The following is a 17,473-nucleotide window of genomic DNA, read 5'->3' on the forward strand; positions in this document are numbered from 1 at the left end:
GTTCAAAGACACCTTACTTTCTCTCGCAGCAATCTGCTGTATGTCAAGTGTTTTATTGATGTGGCATGAAAATAAAGCAAGAAGCTAAGATGCAGCGTGCAACGTGCCTGTTTAAATATTTTGTCAAATTAAGCAGAGTAAGATGTCATTAAGTGTTAGTAATCCCAAGAGGTGGAGAGGCGCGTGTGGGTTGCAGGTGGTGAGACAGAAAGTTTGATATGGATGAAGCGGTTGTTCTCTCCACCCAACAGCAAACTGAGACGCGAATGAGTGACTTTAAAATAAATCAAATAAAAAAAGAAAAGAAACGGAGTCATCTACATCGTACACTATAAAGAGCCCTTATTGAAAGTGCTCTCTCGCTTACGGCCATACCACCCTGAGAACGCCCGATCTCGTCCGATCTCGGAAGCTAAGCAGGGTCGGGCCTGGTTAGTACTTGGATGGGAGACCGCCTGGGAATACCAGGTGCTGTAAGCTTTTTCACCGTCAAAAGTCTCTACTGCAACTTTTCAAACTCAAAAACACCTTCAACTTGCATTCATTTATTACTACACAGAGATCACACACAGAGACACATGTGACAAAATCAACAAGCAATCAATCACCTCGACACAAATTCATGCTCAAATCACAGAATTATCCCTACCTTATTTATTTTCCACTTCATTCATTCATTCATTCATTCATTCATTCATTCATTCATTCATTCATTCATTCAAACAGTCACTCGCATATTCCTTTAAACTACAATTATTATTCTATTTTCTAATTTAGAAACTTTTTTTTACATAAAGTTATTTATTTCGGAGGCTGTATGTTTCTAGAATGGACGGACTTCACGTAGCAGATATCATAGTCACATTTCTTGATGATACCAATCTCGTGATTATTCTTTTATTCGTGTATTTCGTTATTATTTTTAATTATTTTTCTTACTACTGCTACTACTACTACTATGATTCCTGTCCGTAACAGTCGTAGTAGTAGCATTTGCACTTATAACATGAGCGTCTTAGATGCTCCAACAAACAATTGGATGTTGCAGGTTTGTTCAGATTGTGTACAGTGTTCTTTATTTCTAGATATGTTCTGAAGTTTCCAATTCAAGCACTTGTGTAAAATCCCCTTTGATAGACTCGTCTAGCAAATGCCGTAAACGCAGAGAGAGAGAGAGAGAGAGAGAGAGAGAGCGCACGCACTCACGCGCTCTCTCACTGGCTCGCGTTGGAAGCCGGCCCCTCTCTCCAGTTCAGCTGGTGGCGGTAATGCGTCCAACTCCTGAACAAAGAAGAAGAGAGCAGACATGTGGCTCTTGTAGTTGTTGCGGCATTTAAATTGTTGCTCTGAATTGTTTTTAACGAAGTAATAATTGAAGCAAGAAAAGTATTTGTGGATGAAGTGGTAATAGCCTGTTCAAAGACACCTTACTTTCTCTCGCAGCAATCTGCTGTCTTATGTCAAGTGTTTTATTGATGTGGCATGAAAATAAAGCAAGAAGCTAAGATGCAGCGTGCAACGTGCCTGTTTAAATATTTTGTCAAATTAAGCAGAGTAAGATGTCATTAAGTGTTAGTAATCCCAAGAGGTGGAGAGGCGCGTGTGGGTTGCAGGTGGTGAGACAGAAAGTTTGATATGGATGAAGCGGTTGTTCTCTCCACCCAACAGCAAACTGAGACGCGAATGAGTGACTTTAAAATAAATAAAAGAAAAAAAGAAAAGAAACGGAGTCATCTACATCGTACACTATAAAGAGCCCTTATTGAAACTGCTCTCTCGCTTACGGCCATACCACCCTGAGAACGCCCGATCTCGTTCGATCTCGGAAGCTAAGCAGGGTCGGGCCTGGTTAGTACTTGGATGGGAGACCGCCTGGGAATACCAGGTGCTGTAAGCTTTTTCACCGTCAAAAGTCTCTACTGCAACTTTTCAAACTCAAAAACACCTTCAACTTGCATTCATTTATTACTACACAGAGATCACACACAGAGACACATGTGACAAAATCAACAAGCAATCAATCACCTCGACACAAATTCATGCTCAAATCACAGAATTATCCCTACCTTATTTATTTTCCACTTCATTCATTCATTCATTCATTCATTCATTCAAACAATCACTCGCATATTCCTTTAAAATACAATTATTTTTCTATTTTCTTATAAAGAAACTTTTTTTTACATAAAGTTATTTATTTCGGAGGGTGTATGTTTCTAGAATGGACGGACTTCACGTAGCAGATATCATAGTCACATTTCTTGATGATACCAATCTCGTGATTATTCTTTTATTCGTGTATTTCGTTATTATTTTTAATTATTTTTCTTACTACTGCTACTTCTACTACTATGATTCCTGTCCGTAACAGTCGAAGTAGTAGTTTTTGCACTTATAACATGAGCGTCTTAGATGCTCCAACAAACAATTGGATGTTGCAGGTTTGTTCAGATTGTGTACAGTGTTCTTTATTTCTAGATATGTTCTGAAGTTTCCAATTCAAGCACTTGTGTAAAATCCCCTTTAATAGACTCGTCTAGCAAATGCTGTAAACGCAGAGAGAGAGAGAGAGAGAGAGCGCACGCACTCACGCGCTCTCTCACTCGCTCGCGTTGGAAGCCGGCCCCACTCTCCAGTTCAGCTGGTGGCGGTAATGCGTCCAACTCCTGAACAAAGAAGAAGAGAGCAGACATGTGGCTCTTGTAGTTGTTGCGGCATTTAAATTGTTGCTGTGAATGGTTTTTAACGAAGTAATAATTGAAGCAAGAAAAGTATTTGTGGATGAAGTGGTAATAGCCTGTTCAAAGACACCTTACTTTCTCTCGCAGCAATCTGCTGTATGTCAAGTGTTTTATTGATGTGGCATGAAAATAAAGCATGAAGCTAAGATGCAGCGTGCAACGTGCCTGTTTAAATATTTTGTCAAATTAAGCAGAGTAAGATGTCATTAAGTGTTAGTAATCCCAAGAGGTGGAGAGGCGCGTGTGGGTTGTAGGTGGTGATACAGAAAGTTTGATATGGATGAAGCGGTTGTTCTCTCCACCCAACAGCAAACTGAGACGCGAATGAGTGACTTTAAAATAAAAAAAAGCGAAGAAAAGAAACGGAGTCATCTACATCGTACACTATAAAGAGCCCTTATTGAAACTGCTCTCCCGCTTACGGTCATACCACCCTGAGAACGCCCTCTAGTGCGCAGAGGAAGTTGGTTTGGCTACAGTGGGGAGAGACATGCTCTCCCATAGTGTTTGCTTTATTTCTTTTATTTTTTGTTCTAATTCATTTTTTACTAAATTTGGTTATAGTGTATTTTTTTCTTTCTTGCTCCCCAGCAGTTTGACTACCTGGGGAGGCGGTTTTTTTTTGTTATTATTTTGGTAGTTTGTTGGATAGTCTTTGCTACAATAACAAAGACAATGGCTGAATACGATAGATAATTCAAAGAATACACAATAATACTTGAAACTGAGAAAATTAAAGGACTGAAAGCAACTGATATTTTGAAGACGGTCGTTGAAATAGTTGGACATGTAAAATTACTTGCTTTAAGACCACGACAACAGGTGGAATACGTGTTAACATTTGCCGATAATGAGTCAATGAAACTAGTAGAAGATGGAATTTTAATCAGTGGAACGCATTGTGAAACCAGACTGCTTGAAAATAATGACATCGTCGTGTCATTTCTGTATCTGCCTGTTTATTTATCAGACAGCATTATAACAGAAAAACTCAGACTGTGGGGTGTCACACCCCTACATCCAATTAGAAGGAGATATTACCCAGGAACAGATATAACCGACGGGACAAGATATGTAAAGGTGCGATTCCCAAAGGAAATCGTGTCCTTGCCATACAGCACTAAATTCATCACAGCAGAGGGTCCACAATATGTCAGAATCATACATGATCGGCAGGTGAAGACTTGATACTGAGATATACTGAAGATACTGAAGATACTGAGTCGGAACATCTGCAAAGCCGGGTGACGGACACAGGGAAAGGCAATGACCGAGTGGCAGAGCAACAGGTCGGAGCAGCGAATATCTACAGAAACGAAAGATGACGACATAGAAAAGGAATCGGCAATGGACGAGGATACAGATCTGGAATTAAAAATGGTAAAAGTAAGAGGAACACTGGATAACAATGGACGGACGACGAGTACAGAACGACGCGGAACTAATTGGGGAAGAAAACTTGGAGACGGATGTGCGGAAGACGACAGACTGGAGAGTAGAAGGAGAAAAAGAATAACGACACTCAATATACAAAAAGTTATAGAAAAACAGAGAGAAAGAAGGGAACTAATGAAAGGACTAAAAAAGAATCTAAGGACTGGCACGTTTGATGGGCTAACGGAAGAAATGTTGGAATAATGACTACTGCATTGTAAGTTGAAGACTACTGATGGAACGCTTTTTTTGTATACCGTAATACAAATAATGACATTTAAAATAGTATCTATCAATGTAAGAGGTTTAAATAATATACAGAAATTTCACACAATAATAACAAATGCTGGAACAGCTGAAATAGTGTGCTTACAGGAGACATATTGGGATGAAGAAAGTGTTAAAAAATGTAGAAACATATGGGATGGAAATATACATTGCAATAACGGGAAGGAAAAACAAGGAAGAGGGGTGGCGGTGTTAATTAAAAGGAACATATGCGAAAAAGAAAGAGTAATTTTTAATGACGATGTGGGGAAAGGTATAGCAATAGACCTAACACAAAATGATAATAAAATAATTCTGTACAACATACATGCACCTAATGAAGAAAAAGAAAAGGTCAGTTTCTTTAGGAAAATAATGACAACAATTGATGGGTGGAAGAATGTTATTTTAATCGGCGATTTCAATATAGCGCTATCTAAATTAGATATTGGAAACGCTATGGTTTTTAAAACAGATAAAGGGCGAGATGAGTTGAAGACATTAATGGAACAGTTTAAATTTGTTGATGTATGGAGGGAACGAAATAGAACGAAAAGGGAATACTCGAGAAGACAAAAAGTGCAAGGTTTAATTAAACAATGTCGGATAGACCTAGTCCTCTGTACAAAGAAGGTAGAAAACATAACAAGGAATGTATTTTATAAAGAAGCAGGATTCAGTGATCATAATTATTTATTCATGGAATTGGATTTTGATGAATTAGAGAGAGGCCCAGGAATGTGGGTTCTCAACACAAGTATTTTAAATGACAGAGTATATTGTGAGAGAATAAAAGACTTAATTAAATGGAATTTGAAAAATAAATTGTTCTTGGAAGACAAAAGAATATGGTGGGATAACGTAAAATATGAAATTAAAAAATATTCTATAGAACATAGTACACGTACACAAAAAATTAAAAGACGAGAGGAAAAAGAAGTAAGGAAAGAGCTAGAGAAGGAACTAAAAGAATTAGAGGAAACTGGAAATGAGGGAACAATGGGGAAAATAATAGTACTAGAAGACAAGATAAAGCAAATAGAAGAAGAAAAGTGTAGAGGATTAATACTGAGAAGTAAAGTAAGATATGCGGTAGAAGGGGAAAAGAGTACAACTTTTTTTTTTAACCTGGAGAAAAACAGACAAAAAGCAAATGTGATCAAAGAGGTGCTAAACAAAAAAGGTGAAGAAGAGAGAGGGAAAGAAAATGTTCTGAAAATGGTGAAAGAATACTATGAGGATATGTTTACAAGTAGAGGAATAAATCAAGAAGATGAAGAATTTTTATTGAGACACATTAAAACAAAAGTAACAGAAGAGAACAAAGAAATGTGTGATCAAGAAATAAGTGAAGAGGAAATAGATATAGCTATAAGTCAACTGAATACAGGGAAACGTCCAGGGACAGATGGACTAACAAATGAATTTTATAAAAAATTCAAGCAACAGTTGGTACCAATATTAAAATTAATTTATGAAGAAGTATATAACAAGAAAGAATTAAGTGAAACAATGAAAACTGGCATGATCAAATTAATATATAAGAAAAAAGGAAAGACAGCTGATCTTAAAAATTATAGACCAATATCAATGCTAAACAATGATTTTAAAATTCTAACAAAGATTTTAGCAAACAGACTGAAATATGTATTACCCCAAATTATAACCACTACACAAGCATATGCAGTACAAGGAAGGGACATAGCTGACACACTTTGCAGTATAATAGATACAATAACATATATGAAAGAAAAAGGGAGCGGGGGATACCTAATAAGCCTTGATCTAGAAAAGGCCTTTGACAGGGTTGAACATACTAATATATGCATAACATACTGAGAGAATTTGGTTTTGGAAATAATTTTAGAAGATGGATAAAAATCCTTTATTTTGATGTTTTAACATGTGTGAAATGTAATGGATTTTTAACAGAGTATTTTAAACCCACAAGATCAATTAGACAAGGATGTCCACTGTCGGCTCTATTGTACACTTTGGTAGCCGAACCACGTGGTCTAGCAATGAAAGCTGATGAGGAGATCAAAGGTATATCAATAGAACACAGTGAAAGAACTGAATCAATATACCAGTATGCTGATGATACCACGATTATGGTCGAAGACCTAAAAAGCATTGAAAGGGTATTATTAAATATGTACTGTAGAGGATCAGGAGCAAAAATAAATTTTGAAAAAAGCAAAGGCCTGACAATTGGAATAGCAGATTCCCTACCAGAACAAATCGATTTTAAGCAGGAAGAAGAGATAAAAATCCTAGGGATAGTAATTGGACCAGATGCAAACAGGGCAAATGAAATAACCTGGGAGAGCACTGTAGGAGGAATAGAAAAACGACTAAAATTCTGGGAGAGTCGAAATTTAACAATAAATGGTAAAGTTCTAGTAACAAATGTGTTAATGTTATCCAAAATCTGGTATATATCGAATGTGACACCATTGCCCTTGAAAGTTTACACAAGAATTAAACAGATTGTTTTAAATTTTTTATGGGGCAAAGGAAGAGTCAAAATAGCATATGACACGCTTATTGGAAGGAGAGAAGAGGGGGGATTAGGGCTTTTAGATCCTTTTATCAGAATGAAAAGTTTGAGAGTGAAAACGGTAAAGAGGTTTTTAGACAAAGAAAATACAGCAATGTGGAAGGAAGTGATGAGGTTTTATCTAAGAAAGAGTGGGGATTTTAATATGGGAGAAAACATTTTATGGATGAAAGCCAAAGGCCACATGGTAAACATGTTACCCTGTTTTTATAGGGAAGTATTAAATGCTTGGGGAGAGTTCCAGAGTAACATTAAAATAGAGCCCATAGGGAGAAAACAATTGTTAGACCAACCACTATTTTTAAATCAGAATATACGGAATGAAAACAACACGATATATTACAAGAAATGGTGGGATGGAGGATTAAGGCAAGTGAAAGACGTTCTATACGAAATAATAGAGGGGTTTTTACCGGTACAGGTGGAAGGGGATGCTATGGTAGAAATCGGTGAAATTGTTAAAAAAGACACAATAAAAAAGCAATATGAACAACTGTTGAATGCTATACCGAAAGACTGGATTAAAAGAATAAATGAACAAGAGCAGATAGAAGGGAAAATAGAATATCCAAAGGTTTTCTTAAAGAAAGAAAAGGGAGAAATGGTGTGCTTTAATGAAGGGAAACTCATTGAATTTTATGGATATTTTAGAGAAATTGCTTTTGTAAAGTCAACTGCGAATAGCTACTGGAAACAAAGATACCAAGCTTTGAATGAGAAGCATATATGGAGAAATGTAAGACTAAAATATATGGAACCTGTTTTAGAGAATTTTAATTACATGCAAAGACATAACTGCTTACTAACAGAAATGAGATTGTGTAAAATTGGATTAGAGGATGATGCGATATGCAGTGTGTGTAACATAACAGTTGAATGGTGGTTGCATTTATTTTTTTACTTTGAAAAATTAACAAATTTTATGAGTAAAATTGGTAAAGGATAATGGTAAAGGATATGTTAAAAGAGAAATGGAAAGAACAAATGACACAGAAAGATTGGGAAATGTTGTTTCTATTTGGATCATGCACCAGGATCTGTACCACATATTTTTTAAACCTTATAATAGCTGTGGCTAAGTATTCAATATGGATTAGAAGAAATGTTGTAAAACACAAAAGGGTAGAAGTAAACGTCTGGACAATTTTTATGGCAAAGATGCAACAAACAATTGATGCGATGTATCAATATTTTAAAATGAATAACAAATTAGATGATTTTCAGAAAATGGTTGTGAAAGACAATCCTTTTATAAAATGTACATCAAAAGGTTATTAAATACTTATGTAAATTGTAATCAAGCTATGTGCTGTAAATGGATAATATGAAAAGTTTTCAATTAATAAAAAAAAAAAACAAACAAAAAAAAAGAACGCCCGATCTCGGAAGCTAAGCAGGGTCGGGCCTGGTTAGTACTTGGATGGGAGACCGCCTGGGAATACCAGGTGCTGTAAGCTTTTTCACCGTCAAAAGTCTCTACTGCAACTTTTCAAACTCAATAACACCTTCAACTTGCATTCATTTATCACTACACAGAGATCACACACAGAGACACATCTGACAAAATCAACAAGCAATCAATCACCTCGACACAAATTCATGCTCAAATCACAGAATTATCCCTACCTTATTTATTTTCCACTTCATTCATTCATTCATTCATTCATTCATTCATTCAATCATTCATTCATTCAAACAATCACTCGCATATTCCTTTAAAATACAATTATTTTTCTATTTTCTTATAAAGAAACTTTTTTTTACATAAAGTTATTTATTTCGGAGGCTGTATGTTTCTAGAATGGACGGACTTCACGTAGCAGATATCATAGTCACATTTCTTGATGATACCAATCTCGTGATTATTCTTTTATTCGTGTATTTCGTTATTATTTTTAATTATTTTTCTTACTACTGCTACTACTACTACTATGATTCCTGTCCGTAACAGTCGTAGTAGTAGCATTTGCACTTATAACATGAGCGTCTTAGATGCTCCAACAAACAATTGGATGTTGCAGGTTTGTTCAGATTGTGTACAGTGTCCTTTATTTCTAGATATGTTCTGAAGTTTCCAATTCAAGCACTTGTGTAAAATCCCCGTTGAAAGACTCGTCTAGCAAATGCTTTAAACGCAGAGAGAGAGAGAGAGAGAGAGAGAGAGCGCACGCACTCACGCGCTCTCTCACTGGCTCGCGTTGGAAGCCGGCCCCTCTCTCCAGTTCAGCTGGTGGCGGTAATGCGTCCAACTCCTGAACAAAGAAGAAGAGAGCAGACATGTGGCTCTTGTAGTTGTTGCGGCATTTAAATTGTTTCTAACGAAGTAATAATTGAAGCAAGAAAAGTATTTGTGGATGAAGTGGTAATAGCCTGTTCAAAGACACCTTACTTTCTCTCGCAGCAATCTGCTGTCTTATGTCAAGTGTTTTATTGATGTGGCATGAAAATAAAGCAAGAAGCTAAGATGCAGCGTGCAACGTGCCTGTTTAAATATTTTGTGAAATTAAGCAGAGTAAGATGTCATTAAGTGTTAGTAATCCCAAGAGGTGGAGAGGCGCGTGTGGGTTGCAGGTGGTGAGACAGAAAGTTTGATATGGATGATGCGGTTGTTCTCTCCACCCAACAGCAAACTGAGACGCGAATGAGTGACTTTAAAATAAATAAAAGAAAAAAAGAAAAGAAACTGTCATCTACATCGTACACTATAAAGAGCCCTTATTGAAACTGCTCTCTCGCTTACGGCCATACCACCCTGAGAACGCCCGATCTCGTTCGATCTCGGAAGCTAAGCAGGGTCGGGCCTGGTTAGTACTTAGATGGGAGACCGCCTGGGAATACCAAGTGCTGTAAGCTTTTTCACCGTCAAAAGTCTCTACTGCAACTTTTCAAACTCAAAAACACCTTCAACTTGCATTCATTTATTACTACACAGAGATCACACACAGAGACACATCTGACAAAATCAACAAGCAATCAATCACCTCGACACAAATTCATGCTCAAATCACAGAATTATCCCTACCTTATTTATTTTCCACTTCATTCATTCATTCATTCATTCAAACAATCACTCGCATATTCCTTTAAAATACAATTATTATTCTATTTTCTTATAAAGAAACTTTTTTTTACATAAAGTTATTTATTTCGGAGGGTGTATGTTTCTAGAATGGACGGACTTCACGTAGCAGATATCATAGTCACTTTTTTTTACATAAAGTTATTTATTTCGGAGGGTGTATGTTTCTAGAATGGACGGACTTCACGTAGCAGATATCATAGTCACATTTCTTGATGATACCAATCTCGTGATTATTCTTTTATTCGTGTATTTCGTTATTATTGTTAATTATTTTTCTTACTACTGCTACTACTACTACTATGATTCCTGTCCGTAACAGTCGTAGTAGTAGCATTTGCACTTATAACATGAGCGTCTTAGATGCTCCAACAAACAATTGGATGTTGCAGGTTTGTTCAGATTGTGTACAGTGTTCTTTATTTCTAGATATGTTCTGAAGTTTCCAATTCAAGCACTTGTGTAAAATCCCCTTTGATAGACTCGTCTAGCAAATGCTGTAAACGCAGAGAGAGAGAGAGAGAGAGAGAGAGAGAGAGAGCGCACGCACTCACGCGCTCTCTCACTCGCTCGCGTTGGAAGCCGGCCCCACTCTCCAGTTCAGCTGGTGGCGGTAATGCGTCCAACTCCTGAACAAAGAAGAAGAGAGCAGACATGTGGCTCTTGTAGTTGTTGCGGCATTTAAATTGTTGCTCTGAATTGTTTTTATCGAAGTAATAATTGAAGCAAGAAAAGTATTTGTGAATGAAGTGGTAATAGCCTGTTCAAAGACACCTTACTTTCTCTCGCAGCAATCTGTTCTGAAATTAAACAAAGGGTATGCACCATTCATTTTGGAAGGGTTTATTTCTCTTTTAGAGGGACGTGAGAGTGTACCGGTGAGGGTTTTGAGAGATACAGGGTCAACAGAGTCCTTCATTTTGGATTCCATTAGGGGTGCTCCGATCAGGATTTTTGTGGCCGATTACCGATCTCCGATCACTAGAAGCTGTATCGACCGATACCGATTACAGGGTCTATTTTGAAAGTTTTCCATCTGTCCACTGCTACACTTCACAGGGGTGTTTTGTTTTTGTTTTGTTTGTAGGTTGCCATTAAACACCTCCGTAAGGATGGCTCGGACCTGTACATCACCGTTGTAAGTAACCTTACTTGACTGCTGTGATAGTAGCAATAAAGTCCTGTTTACAATTGATTTAAAGACCAAAACTATGCAAAACTAATGCACCTTGCTGTCATTTTCCAGTATAAGAATCCTAGATGCAGCATTAGTTACTGTTCCTGACTACTTTCATAAGTCAACACCCCCACCCCAATCAGACAGTTAGGGTCAATAACTAGATTACATCAAATCACATATAAGCAACAACATATTCATTATAAATTGATCAAGTAACATGATGTGAGCTAAAGGTAACTGATCCTTCAAACTGGCGTACTTTCACCATGGTAACACATCTTACTGGACATCACATGACCTCCAGGATATCACATACATTAGTGAAGAACTGAGATTGAGATGAAGAAACACTAAACAGCAAAGTAATTCCTATAAAACGTAATGTTGTCTTTTTTTATACTTGTTCTTTGTGATTCTTCCATCCATATGCTGCAAAAATCTTTCTTTGAAAGTCTAATTCTCCTCAGTTCAGTCACATTAGTCTTAGCTCACAGCAGCATCTAGGTTTCATATACTGCATCTATAGATTCAGATTTCACAAACTATGCTAATTTTATGTGTGTTTGTTTTTTAATTGCTAGCCTGGCGAGACCTGCAAGCTCCATCTAGAGGTGGCTTTAATGCCAGCAGCGGCGACACTCGGCACATGTGGCAAGGCATCCAGTCCATCACCAACTACAGGCCAGCTCCACCTGCCTGTGACAGTGATGCCTCCCTTCCAGATGTGCTGAACAGCTTCTACGCTCGGTTCGAGGCACAAAATGACGTGACAGCGAGGAAGACCAGCCCTTCTTCAGAGGACCAGGTGCTCTGTCTCACCACGGCTGATGTGAGGAAAACTCTACACAGAGTTAACCCACGGAAAGCTGCTGGACCAGACAACAATTCTGGCAGAGTGCTCAGGGAATGTGCAGAACAGCTAGTAGACGTCTTCACGGACATCTTCAACATCTCCCCGAGCAGCGCCGTCGTCCCAACGTGCCTAAAGTCAACCACTATCATCCCCGTGCCGAAAAAGTCTCCAGTGTCCTGTCTCAATGACTACCGTCCCGTTGCACTCACACCCATCAACATGAAGTGCTTCGAGAGGCTTGTCATGAGACACATTAAGAACCTGCTGCCCCCGTCACTTGACCCCATGCAGTTTGCGTATCGTCCAAATCGATCCACAGACGATGCCATCACCACAACCCTCCATCTGGCCCTCACACACCTGGACAATAAATACACTTACCTACGAATGCTGTTCATTGACTTCAGTTCAGCATTCAATACGATCATTCCTCAGCACCTGATCTAGAAGCTGAGTCTGCTGGGTATCAACACCTCCCTCTGCAATTGGATCCTGGATTTCCTGACTGGAAGACCTCGGTCAGTCCGGATCGGGAACAGCATCTCCAGCACCACCACACTGAGGGCTGTGTGCTCAGTCCACTGCTGTTCACTCTGCTGACTCACGACTGTGCAGCAATGCACAGCTCTAATCATATCATCAAGTTCGCCGATGACACGACCGTGGTGGGTCTCATCAGCAAGAACGACGAGTCAGCATATAGAGAGGAGGTGCAACATCTAACAGCCTGGTGTAAAGTCAATAACCTGTCTCTGAACGTCGACAAGACTAAAGAGATGGTTGTTGACTTCAGGAGAGCAAAGAGTGAACATTCTCCACTGAACATTGATGGGTCCATCGTGGAGATCGTCAAGAGCACCAAATTCCTTGGTGTCCACCTGGCAGAGGACCTCACCTGGTCACTCAACACCAGCTCCATCACCAGGAAAGCCCAGCAGCGTCTCTATTTCCTGCGAAGGCTGAGGAAGGCTCATCTCCTACCTCCCATCCTGACCACCTTCTACAGAGGGACCATCGAGAGCATCCTTAACAGCTGCATCCGCAGACATTTACTCCACTCGCTGCATCCGCAAAGCTAACAGCATTGTGGATGATCCCACACACCCCTCACATGCACTCTTCACCCTTCTACCATCTGGAAAGAGGTACCGAAGCATTCGGACCCGCACAACCAAACTGTTGAACAGATACTTCCCTGAGGCTTTCAGATATCTCAACAGAGAACTGAGCTGAGCTGGACACACACACACACACACAACCAAGATCTGATCTCAACATAGAACTGAGCTGAGCTGGACACACACACACACACGTACAACCAAGATCTGATCTCAACAGAGAACTGAGCTGAGCTGGACACACACACACACACGTACAACCAAGATCTGATCTCAACAGAGAACTGAACTGTGCTGGACATGTACTCGCACACACATACATAACGCACATGCACAAAAGCTGAGAACTGTGTTCCAAGAGGAACTGAACTGTGCTGGACACACACACACACATACTAAATTGTCCTGTTTGCATGCACATTCACTTTACATTTCACTTTATATTAATCCTGTTTACATGTCAATTTCATATTTATATTCACTGTATACACTGTTCTTTGCGCAAAGTGTCAGTTTTATATCTGCATGTCTATATGTTGTTTGTCTGCACTGTCTTGTCTTGTCGTCCTGTGCACTTCTGTTGTATGTCTAGTTTATTTCTTGCACCTTAAGTATAGTTTAGTTTTATCTCTATGTTTAGCTTTATGTTTGTCCGCGTCACTGTACTTTGTCTGTGTTATGTGTAGCACCTCTGGTCTAGGAGGAACGTTGTTTCAATTCACTGTGTACTGCATCAGCTATATATGGTTGAAGTGACAATAAAGCTTCTTTGACTTTGACTTTGACTAATGCAAATGCTATCAAAGCCACCTCACTGCCAGTACGTTCTGCAGCTTGTGGATTGGTTTGAAATGGACAACTGCCTCCTGTTAGTCCTGGAAAGACCAATCCCCTGCATGGACGTGTACGAGTTATGCTTAAGTGAAGGAGGCACACTCACTGAGCTACTGGCCAAAATGATCATGCTGCAGGTGATTCATCTTTCACTATGGCCCCTCTTTGGATAACCAAAGAATTTGTTTGTTCTTGATAACGTGTTTGCTAGCTTTATCAGATGCTTCACAAAGTAAAAATCCCATAAAAATGGAGAACACAAAGTGATGCACAAATTCAAATAATAATGGTGAAACAATCCACAAAGGCATCATTTGTTTTTTGTTTGTGTGTGTAATTTAGATACGTGTGTGATTGAACTGTTTATTTAGGGTTACTGATGTATGGTACGGCTGTGACTATGTGATGTGGCTGTAAGGGTCCAGTCTTGCTGAGACTGGTTGTTCTTTCTAGACTATATTACATAATTACAGTGTATATAGTTGTGTTTAGATGAAATTTAGTTTAGCTCTTTTGATTTTGATCCTGAGAGTTTTCTTTAGTGTTCAATGATTGATGGTTATTATTATTATTATTATTATTATTATTATTATTATCATTATTATTATTATTATTATTATTACTTCATGCTGCAGGTGGGCGAGGCTGCCGGCTACTGCCAAAGTCACAAGGTTTTCCACCGTGACATCAAGGCGGAAAACCTTCTGTTCAACTCCGACACCCTGGACATAAAATTGATCGATTTTGGCTGTGGTGATTTGTGGCAGGACACGCCCTACGTGGAATATGCAGGTAATTGCACGTCAACAGATATTGCACATAATTAATGGAATATCTAAGTTGTGATCTTGCTGATGTTGTTCTTGCTCTTCTGCTCAGGAACCCCAGATTTTTGGCCTCCAGAATGGATCCAGCAACAACAGTACTACGCCGACCATGCTACCATCTGGAGTCTGGGCATTCTCCTATACAGCTTAGTCTGTGGAGAAATGCCCTTCAGTAATGAGGAGGAAATTGTTGCTGGGTCCCTCAATTTCATACCTGGCCTGTCTGAAGGTGAGAGAATATAAAAACAGCATTTTGAGATATTACAAGATATTACAAATCTGAGAAAAATGATAGTGAAGATTAAAAATTAGTGACTAAATTTCTGTCCCTGTTTACATCACTGCCCACACAGCCTGCCGCCATCTGATCAACTGGTGCTTAGAGCAAGATCCCACCAAAAGACCAAGCCTGAAGCAGATCAGTAAACATGGGTGGTTCACAGAAGCCCTTCAGGTTAGCCAGGTAAAACATCAGATCTAATTAAAATGAACTAACACAGAATATGATCCAGATCACATGGATTGCACTAGAACCCTACTGCATTCTTCCACAATAAAGTATTATGTAATTTTATTTTCATGACAATTGAACAAGAAATCAGATAAGGAAACATTATCTTCTACAATACTCTATATTAATTTAAACATGTTTTTATTCCACAGATGATGAATAGGCCATGTTGGATCAGACAATCAGCACCCAACAAATTATAATTACAAATAAATTATAATTCCTGTAAATAAATTAGAAATACGTTAAATAAATCATGAACCTTATACCTGACTGGCTGCTGTTTGCTTTCATTCAATATCATCATATTTATGATCTTCTGCTTGGAGCCGTCTGCATTTATGACTCAATGTCTGCTGCTGTGGATGAACACACATGGATAGCTTAAAAATCTGCACTTCCCATCAACAGTTCATGCCCAAATCTCACCGTGGGTTCAGTCGATGATCTTATATGAATATAATGTAGACTTGAATTTAAAACCTGCTGTAATCATGAAAACTGAGCTCATCCTGAGATTCTTATTCACAATATACTCATACTGTAAATCCTTTTAAATATACGTAGAACTGTTTATATTATACAATTGTATTCGTTTCATTATATATCATATACACTGATCAGGCATAACATTATGACCACCTGCTTAATATTGGGTTGGTCCCCCTTTTGCTGCCAAAACAGCCCTGACCTATCGAGGCATGGACTCCACTAGATCCCTGAAGGTATGCTGTGGTATCTGGCACCAAGATGTTAGCAGCAGATCCTTAAAGTCCTGTAAGTTGCAAGGTGAGGCCTCCATGGATTGGACTTGTTTGTCCAGCACATCCCACAGATGCTGGATTGGATTGAGATCTGGGGAATTTGGAGGCCAAGTCAACACCTCAAAAACTCATTGTTGTGCTCATCAAACCATTCCTGAACCATTCGGGCTTTGTGGCACGGTGCATTACCCTGCTGAACAAGGCCACAGTCATCAGGGAATACTGTTTCCCACATCAAAATAACAAAATAATGATACTAAATTATAACATGCATACATAGAGGTGGGTCAGCTCACATCAGTTGAAGACAGAAACACCATTTCCTCTCTCCACCATGGGGGCACAGGACAGGGTGTCTGCTAACACATTCTCAACTTCCTTAATGTGTTTTATTGTCAAATTATAAGGCTGTAAGTAAAGTATCCATCGCATTAAGCGTGGACTCTGACTCTGTAATGAATGATGGAATGTCAAAGGATTATGATCTGAATAGATGACAACTGGGGACCCTCCCCCCACATACACATCAAAATGTTGAAGTGCCCAGATCAGTGCCAACGTTTCCTTCTCAGTAACAGAGTAATTCAATTGATAGGAATTAAACTTGAGTGAAAAGTAACTAATTGGGTGACCCAGGGACGATTCTAGGATTTTCATTTAAGGGGGGCTCAGTCCCCAATGTGGGTATAATAGTAAAAAAATTAATGAATGAATGAATGAATTAATTAATCAATCACCAATTTGTGTACAGTTTATGGATAATCACATAATTTTTTGGGGTGCTGAGTAGTTATGCTACAGCCCCCCTAAAAATGGCCTAGCGACGCCCATGAGTTACACTATCTACATAGGCAAACCAAAATCCCTGCACTTAAGCACATCTACAGCACCCAGTGGCCACAAGCTTCATCAGAGACACGTCACACCCGGGTCACCACCTCCTTCATTCCACTCACATACCTAAATGTTCATGCATTATTTGTAAGATTATCACCTTGAGAAAATATTGTCCTTACTCTGGATATTTTTAAGTGATAAAATTAGATAGATATCATTTATTAAGGATCAGATATATTAATTATATATAGATAGTTATCGATACCGTGAAACCCTTATATATATATATATATATCCTCTTTATATATATGGGGTGTTTTAAAGACAACTAACAAATTAGAGACACATCCACCAAAGTGCAGGGGTTTAGCATAGAAAAAGTAAAAGGCTTTTTATGAACCATTGCAGCTATAACAGCTTCAACTCTTCTTTAGGAGTTTTAGGAGTTTAGGAGTGTTTTTATGGGAA

At 38.7% G+C, this 17,473-nt stretch overlaps 2 protein-coding genes and 3 non-coding genes across 7 annotated transcripts; all 5 read left to right on the forward strand.

The window, feature by feature from the left end:
* The first annotated feature begins 361 nt into the window (after positions 1 to 361).
* On the forward strand, positions 362 to 480 carry LOC131350458 (5S ribosomal RNA). The gene has a single exon (XR_009204242.1). It is a non-coding gene; the product is annotated as a 5S ribosomal RNA (ribosomal RNA).
* Positions 481 to 1,778: 1,298 nt separating this feature from the next.
* Positions 1,779 to 1,897, forward strand: LOC131350366 (5S ribosomal RNA). The gene has a single exon (XR_009204181.1). It is a non-coding gene; the product is annotated as a 5S ribosomal RNA (ribosomal RNA).
* A 1,309-nt stretch (positions 1,898 to 3,206) lies between these two features.
* On the forward strand, positions 3,207 to 13,962 carry LOC131350347 (uncharacterized). Of its 3 annotated transcripts, none has more exons than XM_058385472.1 (3): positions 10,730 to 10,898; positions 11,169 to 11,219; positions 11,843 to 13,962. In XM_058385472.1, the coding sequence occupies exon 3, from the start codon at positions 11,908 to 11,910 to the stop codon at positions 12,559 to 12,561; it is 654 nt and encodes a 217-aa protein (XP_058241455.1). In that variant the 5' UTR covers positions 10,730 to 10,898; positions 11,169 to 11,219; positions 11,843 to 11,907; the 3' UTR covers positions 12,562 to 13,962. The 3 variants fall into 2 exon arrangements, with proteins under 3 accessions (XP_058241456.1, XP_058241455.1, XP_058241457.1); XM_058385473.1 differs by lacking the exon at positions 10,730 to 10,898 and adding an exon at positions 3,207 to 4,392.
* Positions 9,737 to 9,855, forward strand: LOC131350380 (5S ribosomal RNA). Its single transcript, XR_009204194.1, has one exon. It is a non-coding gene; the product is annotated as a 5S ribosomal RNA (ribosomal RNA).
* A 730-nt stretch (positions 13,963 to 14,692) lies between the features above and the next one.
* LOC131350350 (serine/threonine-protein kinase pim-1-like) lies at positions 14,693 to 15,607 on the forward strand. The gene is made up of 4 exons (XM_058385476.1): positions 14,693 to 14,858; positions 14,946 to 15,122; positions 15,247 to 15,356; positions 15,557 to 15,607. Exons 1-4 carry the CDS (start codon positions 14,693 to 14,695, stop codon positions 15,605 to 15,607), a joined length of 504 nt encoding a protein of 167 aa, XP_058241459.1.
* Positions 15,608 to 17,473: the final 1,866 nt, after the last annotated feature.

The sequence above is a fragment of the Hemibagrus wyckioides genome, unplaced genomic scaffold, assembly GCF_019097595.1.
Source record: "Hemibagrus wyckioides isolate EC202008001 unplaced genomic scaffold, SWU_Hwy_1.0 Contig35, whole genome shotgun sequence".
NCBI lineage: Eukaryota > Metazoa > Chordata > Actinopteri > Siluriformes > Bagridae > Hemibagrus > Hemibagrus wyckioides.

Bases quoted from the DNA above. Each gene is read 5' to 3' on its own strand.
- LOC131350347 (XM_058385473.1), top strand. From the start codon at position 11,908: ATGTGGCAAGGCATCCAGTCCATCACCAACTACAGGCCAGCTCCACCT.
- LOC131350350 (XM_058385476.1), top strand. From the start codon at position 14,693: ATGCTGCAGGTGGGCGAGGCTGCCGGCTACTGCCAAAGTCACAAGGTT. The intron at 15,123-15,246 runs GTGAGAGAATAT...CTGCCCACACAG, and splicing joins CATACCTGGCCTGTCTGAAG to CCTGCCGCCATCTGATCAAC. The intron at 15,357-15,556 runs GTAAAACATCAG...TTTATTCCACAG, and splicing joins AAGCCCTTCAGGTTAGCCAG to ATGATGAATAGGCCATGTTG.